The 17,154-nt window shown below is 33.6% G+C and overlaps 1 protein-coding gene across 17 annotated transcripts in view; it reads left to right on the forward strand.

The window, feature by feature from the left end:
* Nucleotides 1-17,154, forward strand: part of MYCBP2 (MYC binding protein 2) — a 284,243-nt gene that overhangs the window by 88,060 nt on the left and 179,029 nt on the right. For 14 of the 17 annotated variants that reach the window (XM_053896509.1, XM_053896544.1, XM_053896144.1 and 11 more), the window contains exons 18-20: nucleotides 4,063-4,170; nucleotides 10,794-10,913; nucleotides 12,193-12,274. In XM_053896509.1, coding sequence (XP_053752484.1) covers nucleotides 4,063-4,170; nucleotides 10,794-10,913; nucleotides 12,193-12,274 — 310 coding nt within the window. Of the gene's footprint in view, nucleotides 1-4,062; nucleotides 4,171-9,173; nucleotides 9,287-10,793; nucleotides 10,934-12,192; nucleotides 12,275-17,154 lie in introns of those variants that run through there. The other 3 variants (XM_053896594.1, XM_053896579.1, XM_053896315.1) reach the window with 3 other exon arrangements.

Below are 17,154 nucleotides of genomic sequence, written 5' to 3' on the forward strand. Positions count from 1 at the left end.
TTGCCCCTCCCCCGCTCAGGCTCTGTCTCTGTCTCAGAAATAAACAAACACTAAAAAAACAAAAACAAAAACAAAAAAACTTGGCTCAGACTCAGGCCTATTGATGTAATTTAGCTGCTGTTTATAACATCGTCTTCTTTAATGGAATATGCTATTGAAACCTGAAAGAGCAGCGTTATTACTGCATTTTTATTATTTTAGAACTTTGTCTTTATATTTTTTATATTATTCTTTTAGGTGATATTTTTCTTAAACGTATTATTCTTAGGTACCAGTATATTCATTTGCTTTTGTTTCAGTGACATTTGTGACAATTTTTAAAGCTTTTTAGTTTATACAGGGTTGATTGATAATTTAAATTTTCTGAGTCTTATTTTAACTTTATAGGTGATATGCTCGTCCATGGAATTTTTAAGTAGAACTCTAATTCATCAGAAGAACTACTGGGTGGTTGTGTCAGTGATCTTATCTTTATGTTCCTTCTCAGTGCTCTATTGTAGGGAAAACTAAGCTCAAATAATGTTGGATATTTTTCCTTATTTCTTCTCCCCTAAATGTCATCAGACTTTCAAAATTGTGAGCTGTAGATGGGGTGAGCTTATGTCCTGGCTTGCCTGGCAGTCCCATTTTGTGCTGACTGTCCAGGCCCTCTTAACTCTCAGTAGAGTTTCACTTTGATAACAGGTTATGTGGTTAGCAAGGCTGTATAGCATGGCAGTTCTGAGTATACATTCTGATGTTAGGCTTTGGTTCACATCCTGGCTTCTTAAGTTTTGCTGGGGATAGATAACCCTGGAGTTTAATCACTCTGAACCTTCACTTCCTTACCTTTAAAATGAGGGTGACAACTGTACATACCTGAGTAGGGATGTTAATGAAGATTAAATGATATACATGAAAATACCTTACATAGACTAAGCCCAAAGTAAGCATTTGATTATGATGATAATGATAATGATAATGATGATGCTAGTGGAGTTGGGCTATTTAGTGGACTTGTATTTTCTTTGGATTTGGTTCTTTTTGCCCTGGCCTTGACTTGATTGCTTTTCTCAACGACATTGGGATGCTAATCACAAAACTTTGGTTAATATTAACAAAACCCCCACAGCTTCTGTAGAATAAAACAGATTCCATTTTGATAAGGAAGAAAAATTAGTTTGTTATAGTTACAAGTTGGAATGTAAAAACAAATCTATTATAGTTAGTCTAATTTCAGAGTAATTGAGTTGGGGTTGCTATTGATTTTTAAGCCCCTAAAACTATTAAGTTTTCTTGATTTGACATATTAAATCCAATATTAGCTGATCTTTCAATGTTATATGAAAGTCCCTTTTTAAATTAAAATGTATAAAGCCTCTCTCTTTACTCCTTTTTTCTGTTCCCTACCCCCAATTCCCCCCCCCCCCCCACATCTATGAACCTTTGTAGTAGTACTACTACTACTTTTATTAGGTGTCAGCTTATGCATAATTTTCTTGTACCCTGAAGCTCCCTGCATGCCCATCCTTAAGGTTTGCTGGCTACCCCCTTCAGTGTGCTTAATTTTGTCATAGCACACGGTCATAATTTCTTCTTGAGCTGAGCATAAACTCTTACCTGCTTAAAGCAGAGATAGTATCTTGTTTTTCCAAGAGTTCCCAGGACTTAGTGTGGTGCATGAAATTGTTCAGTACTAGTATGTCTTTGTTGACTAATTGAAAACATTTCAGGGAGTTCTCATCACCTTTACAATAAAGTTTCATGGTAGAAAAAGACTTTATTATATGTATCTCCAAACTCATTTCCCACCATTTTCTGCTTCATAACTCTATATTCCATCCATTTCAGCTAGGTGTGTTTTTAATGACTGTACAATATTGTTTAATCTCTGAATGCTTTTACAAATCCTGTTTCTTTTGCCTGAAATGTCCTCTCTTCCTTCTCTCCTGGCAAACTTTTTCTCATTCTTTCATCCAAGTTGAGTGATCACTTTTCATCTTTCAGGATGTGTATGGATTTCCTTTATCAAACATATTCTTCGTTTTTATTTCTTTCTTCCCTAATGGACTGAATTCTGAGATCTCTTTGTCATGATATTCATGATACATGATACCTGGTATCTATTACATTAAAGATAAAAAAATGGCAAATAAGTGAATGACTGAACTATGGTTATACGAAACATCATTTTAGTCCATGGGACATAAGAGTATTTTAGAACCTGGTAGTCTGGTGTTATAAACAGTGATTTAAATTGAGCTCAAATGGTATACTTTCTGGTGTGATTGCCTGTGAGCCTTCTAAATTTTTATATGAAAAGATTCTAAAAAGATTGAATTTAGTGAGAAGCTCAAAAACTATGAATATTATGGATGTAATATTTTTATGGGAAGACAAATATCCCAAGCAAATCATAGAATTCAAAAAAAGGTAATATAACTTAATATTACTGTTATTTTGATACTTATAATTCATTTGGGTAGTTGGAAAGTGTGTTAATGCTTTTTAGAGTGATTTATATTCTTTGCTTTAGTAAATTAATTGAAAATGAATGCATGTTGAAGAAATAAGACATTTTGTTCATATTTGTATAATCTTAGCTTGAAAATAATTGCTACTGCATTACTAGAAAATAATATTTAATTTTTCTATTAACTTTAAATTAGCATATTTCTACCTATAGTGATCATAGAATATGTTATTCTTGGTTTTTCATAGAATTGGTGCTGCTTGCATTTTTATCTGTATCTTGAGACATAATTAAAATTTATTTTTCCTACCCATTTTTTAATATTTGATGAAGGGTGCTTTGGTGTCGCATTTTATAATAGGGCAATAGTTTTATATTGTTCCGTTGCTAGAAAAAATAATTATAGCTGAAGAGATACGGAGAATCAAGAAAAAACTGGCTTTAATTAAAAACATTCAGTGCTTATATACTGTCAGTTCCTTTTTCATATACTGGTAACTTCTTAACGGTCAAATGTAGAGTATTTTGGAATTTGCAGGCATTTTTGATGTTGCTCAAACTCAAAGAATATGTAGTTCTATAAGAACTAAAATTTTAAGATATAATTTAAAGTTTTCCATTCTTTTCAAGCTAAATGATAATAAGGAAAAACAAATTTTAAATTTTATTAAAATTAATTTTGCTACTGGTTATTTTCTTGGATATAAGTAGAAATAACTATAATCTGTATGAATGTGCATTTGTATATGTGTATTTGTGTACATAGTGGAACTTCAGAAAGAAATTACTTTATCAGAGAATCGTTAGTGTTCCAAAATGTTACTTGGGTTAGCTTCCCCTCTTCAGCATCAATATGAAGCTCAGCTTATCCTTGTTTCTGATTTTGTGTATGTGGTTAACAGAAGTCACATATAGTTAGATTTATTCTTTTTAGAAGATTATATATATCTTCTATAATGCTGACTTCATAAAGTAGTGATTTTATACATACACACACACACACACACACACATGCATGCACACACACAAATGTGTGTCCGTATGTGTATATGTACGTATCAGATCATACTAATTTTTGGTTTGGTTTTGTTTTTTGCTTTCTTGATTTCTTACCTCTATGACAGAATGTATTAAGTCGATAACATTTATCTTGGTTTTGTAGGAAGACTGATGTGGATTTTAAATCTTGAAGACTGTTAAAATTTAATCTTTTAAAAATTAGTTGGTTTTGTATTTTAATTGGAGAAATGTTTGTTTTCAATGAATGTTTGGTTTACTAAGTTTGAATATATATGATATTAAAAGTATTTATAAGATAATTTGATTTATTTTAATTGAACTTTCTGATTATATACTTGAGACTTAGGAGCTACATGATAAAGAAATTATACTTTATCAACTGTATTTCAGATGTTAAAACTTGTCTGTGGAATGGTGAATAGGTTATTATTGGGGGTGGAGGAAGTTCATGTGGGGGAATTGGGAGACAAGTATAATGTCTAAAACAGTAAAGAATAAATTTCCATACTTTTACTTTGAATTATTTTTGTTCATTGTAGTGTTTTCATTTTGTGAGCTTTTCTATGCACATACAAAATGTTTCTCCTCAGGCCCCCTTGTATTTGCTGGTCCTATTTTTATGAACCATCGAGAACAGGCTCTAGCCAGACTCAGATCCCATCCAGCTCAGCTAAAGCATAAACGGGACAAGCACAAAGGTATTTGGTCTTCCTTATCAATTAGGTGGGATACTTCCCCCGTTTCCTCCACTCATTTGAATTTTGTCTCTGGGAAAATGCACAAACCTAATTCTTCTACTTTGCTTCTATCATTATATAGCCTGAGGAGAAAGAACATGCTGAAAGTTGTACTGTTTGTCAATGACTGTCAATCTTATTTCTTTTTATTTGTTAACTTTAATAAAGAAGACATTTTATGGTGTATCTTTTTCTTTCCCATTTCTTTTCAAATTTCATAAAGTTAAGGGAAAGTGGAAAAATAATGATTTCTTTCTATTTTTTATCTTTTATTATCTGCTCTTAGATGACTGCTATCTGACATTTTATAGTCCTTTTCTTAAAAATGCAGTGTGCTTTAGAATTAACAAAATTACTAAATTCAGTGTATAAAGTGATAGTTGACTGCTATTAAGCTTTTCCATTGTTTTAACATTAAAGTTTATATTCACAATGCACACAAAAATGGTGATACATGTAAGCAAAGAGTGAGTTATGTAGGCCTGTTCTAGTCCTTGAAAACTGTCAGAAGTCTAATAAACAAGTCTGTGAGTGACTAGGAATCTATTTCTGTGTAATTCTTTGAGAGCTCATCATTCTGCATTAATTAGAAATATATTTTTTTAAAGCTTATTTTTGTTTAAACTACAGCTATGGGTCTTTTAAACTACAAGGTCAAGAAAGAATTTAATGCAGAGACTTTATAAATTTATATATAAATTCTGCCTTGAATCATGGCATGTGACAAGTATAACTAATAGTTGCTGTTTTCTTAAATGCCCAAGATATACCCTGCAAAATAGAAGAGAAAGTTTTAAAAACATGTGATCCATATAGACAAATTACTCTGTTTTGTGTCTCGTTTTTTCCTTTGCTACAAAACAATTATAGACTAATTTTATTTTTAAACTTTTACATGCAATATATTATAATTCACTTTATTTACATTTGCCTCTCTTGGTTTATCAGTTTGCCACTCAAAGCAAAACCACCAAACAAAACAAACAAAACCCCTGTTGTTAGCCAAAGCACAGGTAGAGCACTATTTAAGATACATTCTACAGAAATTAAAATTGAGAATATTTTAAATCTAATGTGATTAACCATAGTAAAATTTGTGGTTGTTTTATTTACTGAGTGCTCTAATAATGCCATAAATATTTACATCAATGGAACACTATTTACCATGTACTTACTATGTAAACTATCTTATTGCCAGAATCTCTGATCTCATATTTTATACTACACCACTATTGGAATGGATTTTCTCCGTGTCTTTTTTTTTTTTAACCCCCAGTTATTGGAAAGTGCAATTTTTCCAGCACTTTACCTGAAGTTAAATGTTCACATTTCATGAAACAGTTTAAAATTTTTTCAGCTCCATGTTGCTATCTTATGGCCAAACATCTTTATTTTGCAGAATTTGAAGATGAAATGCCAAATGAAGACTAGGGTTACAAATTCAAAACAGACTTATTACAATGTCTCATTGATTAACTATACAAATTACTCAACAATAGTTCCATCTTAACTGCTGCAGGTTTATTTTATAACCAGACTGCGTATTTGTAGCAACCTCTTCAGAAGGATCTACTTGTAGTATTACAGTATACAGCCAGTTGTGTGTATGCATATATGTTTTTTATCAGGTTTTATGGTTTTATAACTGAAACAGTTTCATCTCTTTACCACCAAAATGAATTTAAAGTGTAAGTAAGCGGGGCGCCTGGGTGGCTCAGTCGGGTAAGCGTCCGACTTCAGCTCAGGTCACGATCTCACGGTCTGTGAGTCCGTGAGTTCGAGCCCCACGTCGGGCTCTGGGCTGATGGCCCAGAGCCTGGAGCCTGCTTCCGATTCTGTGTCTCCCTCTCTCTCTGCCCCTCCCCTGTTCATGCTCTATCTCTCTCTGTCTCAAAAATAAATAAACGTTAAAAAAAAAAAAATAAATAAATAAATAAAAAAAATAAAAAAATAAAGTGTAAGTAAGTAATATCAAATGGTGCTGTTTTATGTAGAGTATTGATTTACCACTAATTCCTGTACACCCACAAATTCTCCCTTCCTTTGTGCCATTAGTCCCACTGTCCCTGTCATTTAATCACCTCACCATACACTGCTTTTACTCTTGCTATATAGAACCACAGTCACAGTCTTTTAATACGTATATTTTTCTCTTTTTCCTTACCCTGTTTGTCTTCCACGGAGAAATTCACTATATTAATTGGTGTGTGCTATCTTACCTTTAAATACGTTGGTGGTACAAACTATAGGATGGTAATAGGTAAAATTGCCTAGACTGTGACTTTATGGGCGTGTGGAGGTTAACAAGTGTGGATTCATTGTTAACAGGAATGAGTTCTAAGATGGAAAATTGGAGAGCTTCTGCCTGATTGAAAGGAATTCAGAGAAGGTTACAGAATCCATCCTGTTCCAGGGAAATTTTGACTAGAGTCAAACTAGAGTATATAAGTCTTGTTATATGCTAATAAGTCTAACATATGATCCATAAAACAGAGTAATTTGTTTCTATATGATCGTATTTCAAACAGATACCTGGATTAACATTTGTTTCAGCTCTTTAGTCCCTTACGTAGAAAAACATTTTTTTGTAGTACTCCTAGTTAGGAACATCTGAATTGTTCTGGAGATCAGTCTTGAAATCTGGCTTGAAGTGACCAATGTGAAAATCCGAAGGCTCGCTGATAAACATCTGTGTGTATTTTACACCTATTTTCTGTTTAGAAAGGCATGGTGTAACCCTTGTAACTTTTGAATCAGGCCTCAGTTTTAATCCCAGATTTGTCATTAATTAGGATATATGGCTGTTCATAAATTTTATAATTGCTTTGGCTTTAGTTTTCCTTATTTAAAAATAGGATTGATAATTCCTGATTTTATGTATGTTTGTATATACATATATATTCCTTGCCATTAGAAATCCTCCATGAATACTAGCTTTAATTCTTTGAATTGAATTCTTTGCTTTCTCTTTTAGAATTATCCAAAAGGCACAGATTTGAGATTTGTTAATTATGTAATTAATTAGTTGATTTTTATAAAAGATTGAAGATGTCAGCCATTTGGTGGCGGTAAAACACATGAGCCTTATTTTCGATCAAACTCCAAAACTGCTCTACTGTTTATTACTTTTGACTGGTTACTTAACCCTTCTAAGCCTTGGTTTTCCCAGCTGTAAAATGGAGTCACAATACTGATATCATTGGATTATTGTGTTGATTTTTAAAAAGCAACAATAGTAAATATTGATTGAGCGCTTTTTATATATTATTTCACTTAATCCTCATAAGGACCTTGTGAGGTAATGTATCATTATTGCTTTTTTATAGATGGGAAAGCTAAGACTTAAAGAAGGCCCAGTGTCCTGTTGTCCTCATACTAGCAAATAGTACAGCCAGGATTCCAGTCGAAGTCTCTTAGGCTTCAGTGCCCAAAAGCACTTCTCCACTGTGCTATTTAAATTTTCAGTGTTTAAGCACAGAGCAAGTAGATAGCAAATTGTAGTTGGTAATTGCTTTGATGTTTAATTTTAGTGATTTTGCTCAAAGTACTCACAGTATTCTGTGATACATTTTGTGATATGCATGGCTCTAAGATTACCCAAAAAAGTGGAGATTAAATAAAGATTAAAATTAAGAGTTAAAGTCCTTTAATTCCTGAATCTCCTTTTCTCTATGTATGTGCACAAATATGCGTAAATAGTGTAGAGTGTGTGTGTGTGTGTGTGTGTGTGTGTATGTGTATATATATACATATACATGTGTATATATATTACTTTAGATACATACCTGTCCAAACTTTATAGCTATTATAGTTTCAATATCACATATCTATGAACACACTCATATTAGGGGAAAATGCAGATATGCTTCTACCTAAATGGCCAATTATAAGAATATTCAGACCTAATTATTTTTCCTACAAATGTGAGATTAATTTTATTGCTGCTTATTAACACTTTACTAAATAAGGAGCTTGAGCAAAATTAATCTTGCTGAATTTCACTTGCTAATTCTTGAATTGACACTGAATTTTTGGCTACTCATCAGGTACCTTTTTTTTCTTTGATAACCTATAAATTTCTAAATTATTAGAAGCATATTTAATTTTTTTGACTGACATCAAATACCAGATGCAGATATATATTTTAAAAATTCTGCCACTACTGCTGATAATGATCAAGAACTTCATCTCTGTTTTTTTACTTGTGATGTTTTCACCATCTGTAATAATTGAGATTATTTTCAATAGTTAGATACAGGTTTGTTTATATAAACTTGAACAAAATGTTTCTGGTATTTTTTTTACCTTTAAATAACAACTACTACTCTTTTAATCACTGTGATTTTAATCAGTAAATTACTAGGCTTTTTTTTTCCTCCTTCCCTGATGCTATGTGTCTATAGTGGAATTTGTGTCTATATTAATTAATCTCTGACTCAAGGGAGAGGGCAAAATGCTAAACTCAAAGGTAGAATCTTCTAATTAAGCATCAATACATCTATATAAAGTAGAATGACACTTGTAATATTGAATTTAGTTAAGTCTGGCAAAATCATATGAACACAGTTTGTTTTCTCTATTAAATTAGATTTGGTTTTAATAATTAGATATTTTTAACCAATTGAGATAAAGATAATTAGAAGATACTTACTCCTTTTGTTTAGGCCCTGTCTTTCCTGTCTTTCCAAGATGAGGAGTCTCTGAACTAAGATTGTATTCCATTTTGGACAGAGTGAAACAAAATGTTGTGGGGTTTTTTTTTTTTTCTTTTTAGCCCATTCATTCTTGCAGATTTGATTTGGCAAACCCACATTAGATAATTTAGCAAAAGAGGAATCACATTCTTTATCCTATTATAGTAAAACCTCTCACTAATTCAGAATTTATTATACTTCAGATGCAGTATTTGTTATCTTCTTTGAGTAAAAAATTCAAAATAATTTCTTCCTCTGAATTTTCAGGGTCATACTTATAAGGGGAAACCTGTCTAAAATCACTAGCTTTTCAAACCAAGGGCTCAAGAAATGAAGGATTCCTTCAGCGTGCCTTCAGCCTCTGGGTCCAGCAATTAATTCTTGTATGTTAAAGGACTTTTATGTTTATGGTACATTTTTATGTAATATAGGCCTATTTTGAATTATAATGTAGGTAACCACATTTTATTTATTGTAGCCTTTAGTTTCATCCATAATCTGTACTGCTTGAAAGTATTAAAACTGAATTTTTACCCAAATATTCTATGATTAAGACCTTTTTAGTAAGTCATCTGAGCCAACCCATTCTGTGTTATTCCGAATTAGTGAGGTTTTACTGTCCTAGTGTTATAAAGAGTTTAAAGCTTTTTGAAATGATAGAAAGTTGTTTAGTTATAAAAAGAGAAGTCATAATTTAGGCTAATCTTGTCTTAACTGGATTATTACTAAAAGTTAGAAATATTAGATTAAAAAGAAAGGATAACATTGAACATAAAATGGTTTGATGTTATTCTGTCTGGCATTTTAAAGTGGTCAATAAAAATTCAGATTTAGTTAAAAATGTGTGTCTGTGGATCCACATGTGTATCTGCATATTATACACACTTGTTTAATGTTGCTATACCACAAGAGAGTGGTTTAGACTAATCAGCCTTTTGAAATTCCTTCCAGAATTAGATGTATTCCATGTACAAGGAATTTGAATCTTGATGATATAGAGGTCATATTTTAGTGATGTGTAGTCTTAGATTAGGAAAAACAGAATTTCCTCCCTTATTTACACATTCCAAACTAAAGTTTTATATTCTGGAATGTGGTTTTTATTTTATGGTCAGAATGCCAGAATATTCAAAGTCAAATGTAAAAACTAGGTGGAGAGAAGAAGGCCTGAAGCAAGTTTAGGGGAGGAAATTATATAAAGGAGGGAGGAGGAAAGATGAAATGAAACAGAAAGGTTTGGGTGAGAGTGGCATTGGGGGCCAGAAGAAGACCACAAAGTAGAATGGCTGAGGGGCAAAGTGGGGCAGGAAAGATGAATAAGAGTCAGCCATTAGATTACAGTATATTGGATAAAGCTTGTTGGTCTTTATAAATTTTTTAAAATTCAATTGAGTCTGTAGCAGTACTGATGGACAGGTTAGCCTTCTAAGATGTTTGGGAAATGTAAGTCATTTGCAAGTTGACTAGGAATATTTTTTTAAATGGCTAGTACTAACACTATCACTGTTTAAAATAATTGTTAAATGACTTTGCATGCAGTTATTTTTAAGCAAACTAAAATTTCCCATGTCAACTATTTAGAATTTTGTTATGTGTGTAATTTTATGACCCATTTACATTGCATAACTGACTAGCTTAATAGGTTTTATCCATAACTAGATCTTATCTCTGTTTTTATTGATTTAGCAATATTTGCAAACAGAAGTATGTAGTATATCTTTTCAAAATTGCTTCTTTGCAGGTAGATTCTTGATCTATCCCTTCTAACAGCTGCAGATTCTTCTTGCTTGTTTCTCTTAACATTTTTCTCTTGTTCTTCCATAGTAAACTGATTTAAAATCTTATTTTGAAGATGAATAATGGCTTAATTACAAATTATAACACTTACAGATGGAAGTGGAGAACGAGGAGAAAAGGATGCAAGCAAAATCACAACATATCCTCCAGGCTCCGTGCGATTTGATTGTGAGCTCCGGGCGGTACAAGTCAGCTGTGGATTTCATCATTCAGGTAGCAGCTGGAACTTTAGGGTATAAATGCATTTTTACAATTGTGCTAAGTAACTTATTTGCTTAGTTTTGACAAATGTAGTCTATTAAGTGTGTGTTAAAAGCAGTAGTTTGGCAGTTTCTCTCAAATCTATAAAAACTTTGTATTTATTACAGACTCTCTTTTAAAATCTGTCTTCTGATGGACTTGTGTTATAATTCAATTAATGAAACTCCTGAAGATGAAATAATCTCTAAAATCTCTCTGGACTCTAGGAGCCTGTTTTTTATAACCTAATCCCATGTTTTGTTACTGTTCAATGAAAAATGTGTATCAACAAATTTCTTTATTTTTTTAAAATGTAGAAAATCATTAAGTTCTTAGTAAATTATTGACATGTGACCTGTATTGCCTAGATTGTACTATTCAACCTTAATAAAAATAAAAAATGTTAAATTATTTCTTTGGTACTAAATATATTTCCTTATTTGATAAGGCATTGACAGATATTAAAGTTCTGACATTTCATTGATGTTGTGCATGATTGTACAAAGCTCAAACTCATCTGCTACCTATAATCATCCTAGATGTAAGAGAACAATATTTTCTGTGGAATTTTCTACTCATTATTAAAAAGGTTTTACAGTTGGTCCAAACCTATTCCTTATTAAATATCAATGTTATTAAAGGGCCTTTATAAAAATTTTAAATGTTTTAAGAAAAACATTATGCATTTTTATAACCTACAAAAATATTTTACAGAACTAAAATTATGTTATCTTATTAAATATAAATTGTGATTCAGTTATCCATTTTTTTAAAGTTTTTCCTTTAATCACGTGGTGCTCGTATGACAAGTGCACCTCTTAACCCCCATCACCTATTTCACCCATCCTTCCACCCACCTCTCCTCTGGTAGCCATCAGTTTGTTCTCTGGAGTTAAGAGTCTGTTTCTTGATTTCTCTCTCTCTCTCATTTCCTTTTGTTCATTTGTTTCTTAAATTCCACATGTGACTGAAATCATATGGTATTTGTCTTTCTCTGACTGACTTATTTCGCTTAGCATTATACTCTTTAGCTCCATCCACGTTGTTGCAAATGGCAAGATTTCATTCTTTTTTATGGCTGAGTAATATTCCATTATATATGTATAGCACATATTCTTTATCTATTCATCAGTTGATGTCAATTACCCATTTTTAATAGCTTTCTATTTTAGTGAATACTGCTTTCAGTATTGTGATAAAAATATAAACTGCATATGATGAAAAAACATAAAGCTCTGTATATTGGTTTCAGTGGTTTTAATGGAAAATGGAGATGTCTACACATTTGGATATGGGCAGCACGGGCAGCTAGGACATGGAGATGTCAATTCCAGGTACTCTTTTTGTTTGAAGATACTTTTTTTTTTAACTTTTCTTTTTTCTTTCTAAATATATATCTCTACACTTGAAATTGTATTTTTATACCACTGTTTTGCAAAATGTGGCCCATAAATTATCGGTAGATCTTGATTTTGTGGTTGAGTGCTTTTGTGGGGCTAAACGATTTTGTAGTTCCAGGAGAAAAGTTGATTTACATTTTATACATTTAAAATATAAGAGTGGCTATGATTATCACAAAATCCTAGTATATTTTTAATAATTATTATCTTTTTAAAAGTTGTTCATGACAATAGAAAAGGCAATGAATATCCCCGAAGTGCATTTAAAAAAATAAGCAATAGATGTATTCATATTCCTTGATGTTGTCTGTTTTGAAATCTTGGTCTAATATTAACATGAAGTCATTCAAGCGTTTGAATAATTTTCAAACAAAACCTGTGGTCTCTCAGAGAAACTGCTTTGGCTTACCCAGCATAGTGAAGAACTGATTGTGGTGGAGACTACCAGATGTCACCTGATACTCATTCTTCCCTACTTCATTTGATAGTAGAATTTTAGTTGGTGACATGACCATGCAGCTAAAGACTTCATTTGCCTACCTCCATTGCAGCAGGATATGGCCTTGTGAATTAAAGTGATTTGTGCAGCTTTGGAATCATGCTGTTAAAGGGAAGAGAGGGTACTCTTCCGTCTCCTGTTCTTCCCTCCCAGCTTGCTGCCTGGAGTCCATGTGTGGTGGCAGGAGCTGGAGAAGTCATTATAGTGATCATAAATTGGAAGCCATATATTAAGAAAAGCAGAGCTACAAGACAGAAATAGTCTCGGTTCCTGATAACATTGAACTGCCATATCAGCTCCTTACAGTAAAATAGATACTTACCTGAGAGAAATGAACTATCATGTTTAAGCCCCTATTACTTTGGCTTTCATTATAGCAGCTGAATCCATATTCTGCTTAATATAGTGAGAGAGCTTTTGGTCAAAAGTGTAGAAAATCCATCTTTATTAGTTCAGGTCTTCCAAGAAGAAGTTGCTAAGACAGGATTAGATGTGCAAAGGGTTCATTGGGAGAAAACTCCGGTGGAGGATAAAAGGGGAAAGAGCAGAGAGAACTGTCAAACACACATATATAGGTCTGACCCCTGTGAAAGGAAAAGAGGGAAGAAGGATAGAGTAGGAAGTGTCTAGATTGAAGTGCAGTTCTGAGAGTTTCAGACAGGCATTGGGGTGTCCTCAAGCTGAGGTTGCCTTTGGAGGAGCCCCAGATTGGGCAGGAGGGCCCAGTATTATACCTTCTTCATGCTTAGACACAGGCTGGAAACATCCCTGGGGAAGAATGGCCTCATGGAGCCAAAGGGACATCATCTGAGGCTGTCACTCAGCTGTGCTCCCCAGAGCAGGTTGTCAGAGATCTGAGTGATTCACGTACATGGCTGCCCCACCATTGAAGCGAGGCTTATTGATCAAGTCTGGAGATATATATACGGTACTTTCAGGCCAGACTTGACTTACCAATTCATTTTGCCAAAAGAACCTTCTTTCTTTTTTGAATCTTTACTCTGCCTCATTCTCCCTTGTGGTTATAAGGTATCTGCCAGAATCAACGGGACCTATATGGTTTCTCATTCACAATTAGTGAATTATGCTAGTCATTAAATAAAATCCAGGATTTTCATTTTATTTCTCAAATTACTCCATTACTGTGGCAAAGATGTGATTATTGCTGTTTATATGGTAAAGCCCAGTGATTCTTAATCCTGGCTGCACATTGGAATTACCTAGGGAACTTTAAAAATCCCATGCTTGTATCCTACCTCTGTATTCTATACTCAAGAAGTGTGTGTTGGGAGGTGGGGGTAGGGTGGGAGGTGGATGGAGGTGGCAAGGGCAGTGGTGGATAGGATCAAGAGTTTTTTCTTAAGAGCTCTCCAGATTCTAATATGTATCACGATTAAGAACCACTGTCTATCCTTAGAGAGCAAGGTCAGATCCATTTGCAGTGCACACAAAATGGGTATGAAATGTAGTGTCCTTAGTTACTTTGATGAATGTTGTTGCTAATGAGAAGAGATGATTAAGGTATCATTGAGTTTAATTTCTCATTAAAAACACAAGTGTAACATATATTTGATACTCTTGTCAAAAGATCTGTAAAACTATCACAACTTTTTTTCTTTTATTTAATTCTAGTGTAGTCAGCATAAAAACTATCACAGTCTTAATGACAAATATTGTGCTTGGAAAGACAGCAAAAAGGTCTTTGGCAGAATCAGTTCATCAAGTGTCACTGGATATAGCATTTGGATATTGGACATTGGACATGATAAAATATCAGTGTCTTGCAGGGTTGAACAGTTACTATCACAGGTGTTAGAAGGCAACAGATGTTTTGCTTTATAGTTAGATGACATCAGTGATATGCAGAGACTGAGTCAGGGTTGTAACTTGACTGGGGAAGAACTCGGCAACTTTTCTGTTCTTTATTGGGGCTCATGACACAGAAGAAGACGGTTTGTCATCATCATCATCATCATCATCATCATCATCGCTGTTATTGAACTGGTGTTTATTTTGTAGTCATGATATAAGCTGAGAAGGGTGCATTATAGTTAGACATGATGGACCATCAATCATGTGCAGCAAGATGGCATTTCTTCACAAGTCATACTTTATACTTGGATGCCACTCCACAGAAAATAATTGGCAAATAGCTGTATTTCATGGTCTTGACTGAGTGGGAGGGAAACAGTGAAAATCATGATTATAATCAAGTCACAGCCCCAATTAACTGTGAAATATGTAGAAGGAACAGCATAAGCACAAGATTCTGCTACACTACATTGAGGTGTAATGGTTGTTGAAAGAGAAGGTGCTCTTGTCAGCTTTTAAAATGAGAGGTTACCTAAAAACATTGTCTTGTAGACCTGATTTTATCAGTGAGCACCATCCCTTGATTTTCAGTGACTTGCTCAGGTGATAATATTATAGCAGTTTGCTGAGAATTTTTGAATAGCTTGAATTTATCATCTTCACAAAAAATATGATAGGTTTAAGTGTTGACAAAATATCAGAGTTTCTTAAGATTTAACTCTGATGGAGTTTGCTTTCACTGCTCAAAATGGTTCTTTCCCCACAGGTACATTTTCATTCCTGGCTCCATTGATTGAGTTGTAACTGGAAGGTTGTAACATGTGGTGTGGGAAGAGCTAAACTGGGTAAACAATGCCTACACACTGTGCCTGGTGTGTTAAACAGAAATTAGTCAAAACTTTCTCTTGTAACCACTCTAGTTACCCTGTTTGTCTGGGCCCATGTGGGACTTGGAAGGCAGGACACAGACCTGTGGTATTGATTCAGAGATGAATTAGCCACTTCTATGGAGGAACAGTCCCAGGAGGAACAGAGCCCCTATAGCATACATGTTAACTACCACAAAGAAAACATTTATAGGTATTTAGTTGAAATAAAGTACATAGTTGGAGGTTATTTTTAAAAGTTTATAGTAATCAAGTTCTTTTAACTGGAATTTATTGTATAGCACACATTGATTATGTGTGGTTAAAGCAAAGTAAATATTGTAGTGTGCATTGTGGTAAAGATTAATAAAAATGTTATTGATAGTCTCTTTATTTAATGTGTTGTCTTGGCAGAATGACTGAGTTCATTCTCCAGTTTGGGTCCTGATTCTATCACTTGGTGCCTATATGACCGTGGCCACGTTTCTTAACTTTCCTTTGTCTCAATTTCTTTCTCTGTTTAATTGGAGTAAGTACATTTCCTTCAGAAGGTTGTTGTGAGAATTCAGGAGGGTAATGCCTGTCACTTAGTATAGGGCCTAGTCCATAGTAGGTGCTCAGTGCTGTTAGCTGCTGCTTTTTAAAGTGAATGTCAGAAAGTTTGTGAGAGCTTTTCTATATTCACTCCTGCCGTGAGTCTACTAACCCTCTTTTTAGTTTGTTTATTTTGTTCAGGATGCTTCTAAATGTCTGAATTCTGTATTCTTCTTAAACCATTTACAGTAAACTTAAACCTGGATATTTGCAAAGAGATTATATAGTTTAGATACTTTAATTCTCTGTTTTCCAGTAGAATTTTGATCATTCTTATAGTATTTTTGAGTTTCATCTTTTTCTTGCTATCCTGACTGCATTCTGTATTAGTATATTTATTACCCAATCATAGTATCTGGAACCATTTAGACAAGGTTGAAATCTTCATCTCCTACCAACTATGTGACTGACTGCAGTTTACTAGACCTTAGTTTAAATATCCCATAGGATTGTGGAAGAATCAATTCAGTGTATGTGAAATGCCTAGTGTGCACACATGCATACAAACATACACACGTGATCTTTCTTTTCTGTTCTTGTGTTTTCAAAACAATAAATGGGCTCACTAATATTATGGAAAGAGTTCAAAGACTATGTATTAGAAGGTCTGCTACCGGCTCTTGGGAAGATGCTTTGAGCTCTTCAGATCTACCTATAGAGTTATTTTGATAATCAGTTATACAGTTTATGCGAAAGTGCTTTGCAAAATTGCAGATAAGTTAACAGATATAAGAACGTCCCCTTCATTCTTTGTTAGTGGACATTTCTGTTAGAGAGCATTAGTTTACCGTATAACCCTTTGAATGGACAGTTGTCTTTTTGGCAAAAGTCTCTATAGCTCAGAGTTGAAAATGATTTACCTTTCACTACTATTCTTGGCCATGTTACTCCATCCTCAAGTCAAAAAACTACCGCTCTTTTGAGGCAAGATCATTCTGTTGTACTCCCTTTTATTACCTACCGTTCAGTCATTGCCTTTCATTCACTGAAAATTTAGTATCTGGTTCACAGTGTTTTCTGTCTCTGAGTCTTGTCCCATTCAT

Source organism: Panthera pardus, unplaced genomic scaffold, assembly GCF_024362965.1.
Source record: "Panthera pardus isolate Hobbes unplaced genomic scaffold, ASM2436296v1 HiC_scaffold_1, whole genome shotgun sequence".
NCBI lineage: Eukaryota > Metazoa > Chordata > Mammalia > Carnivora > Felidae > Panthera > Panthera pardus.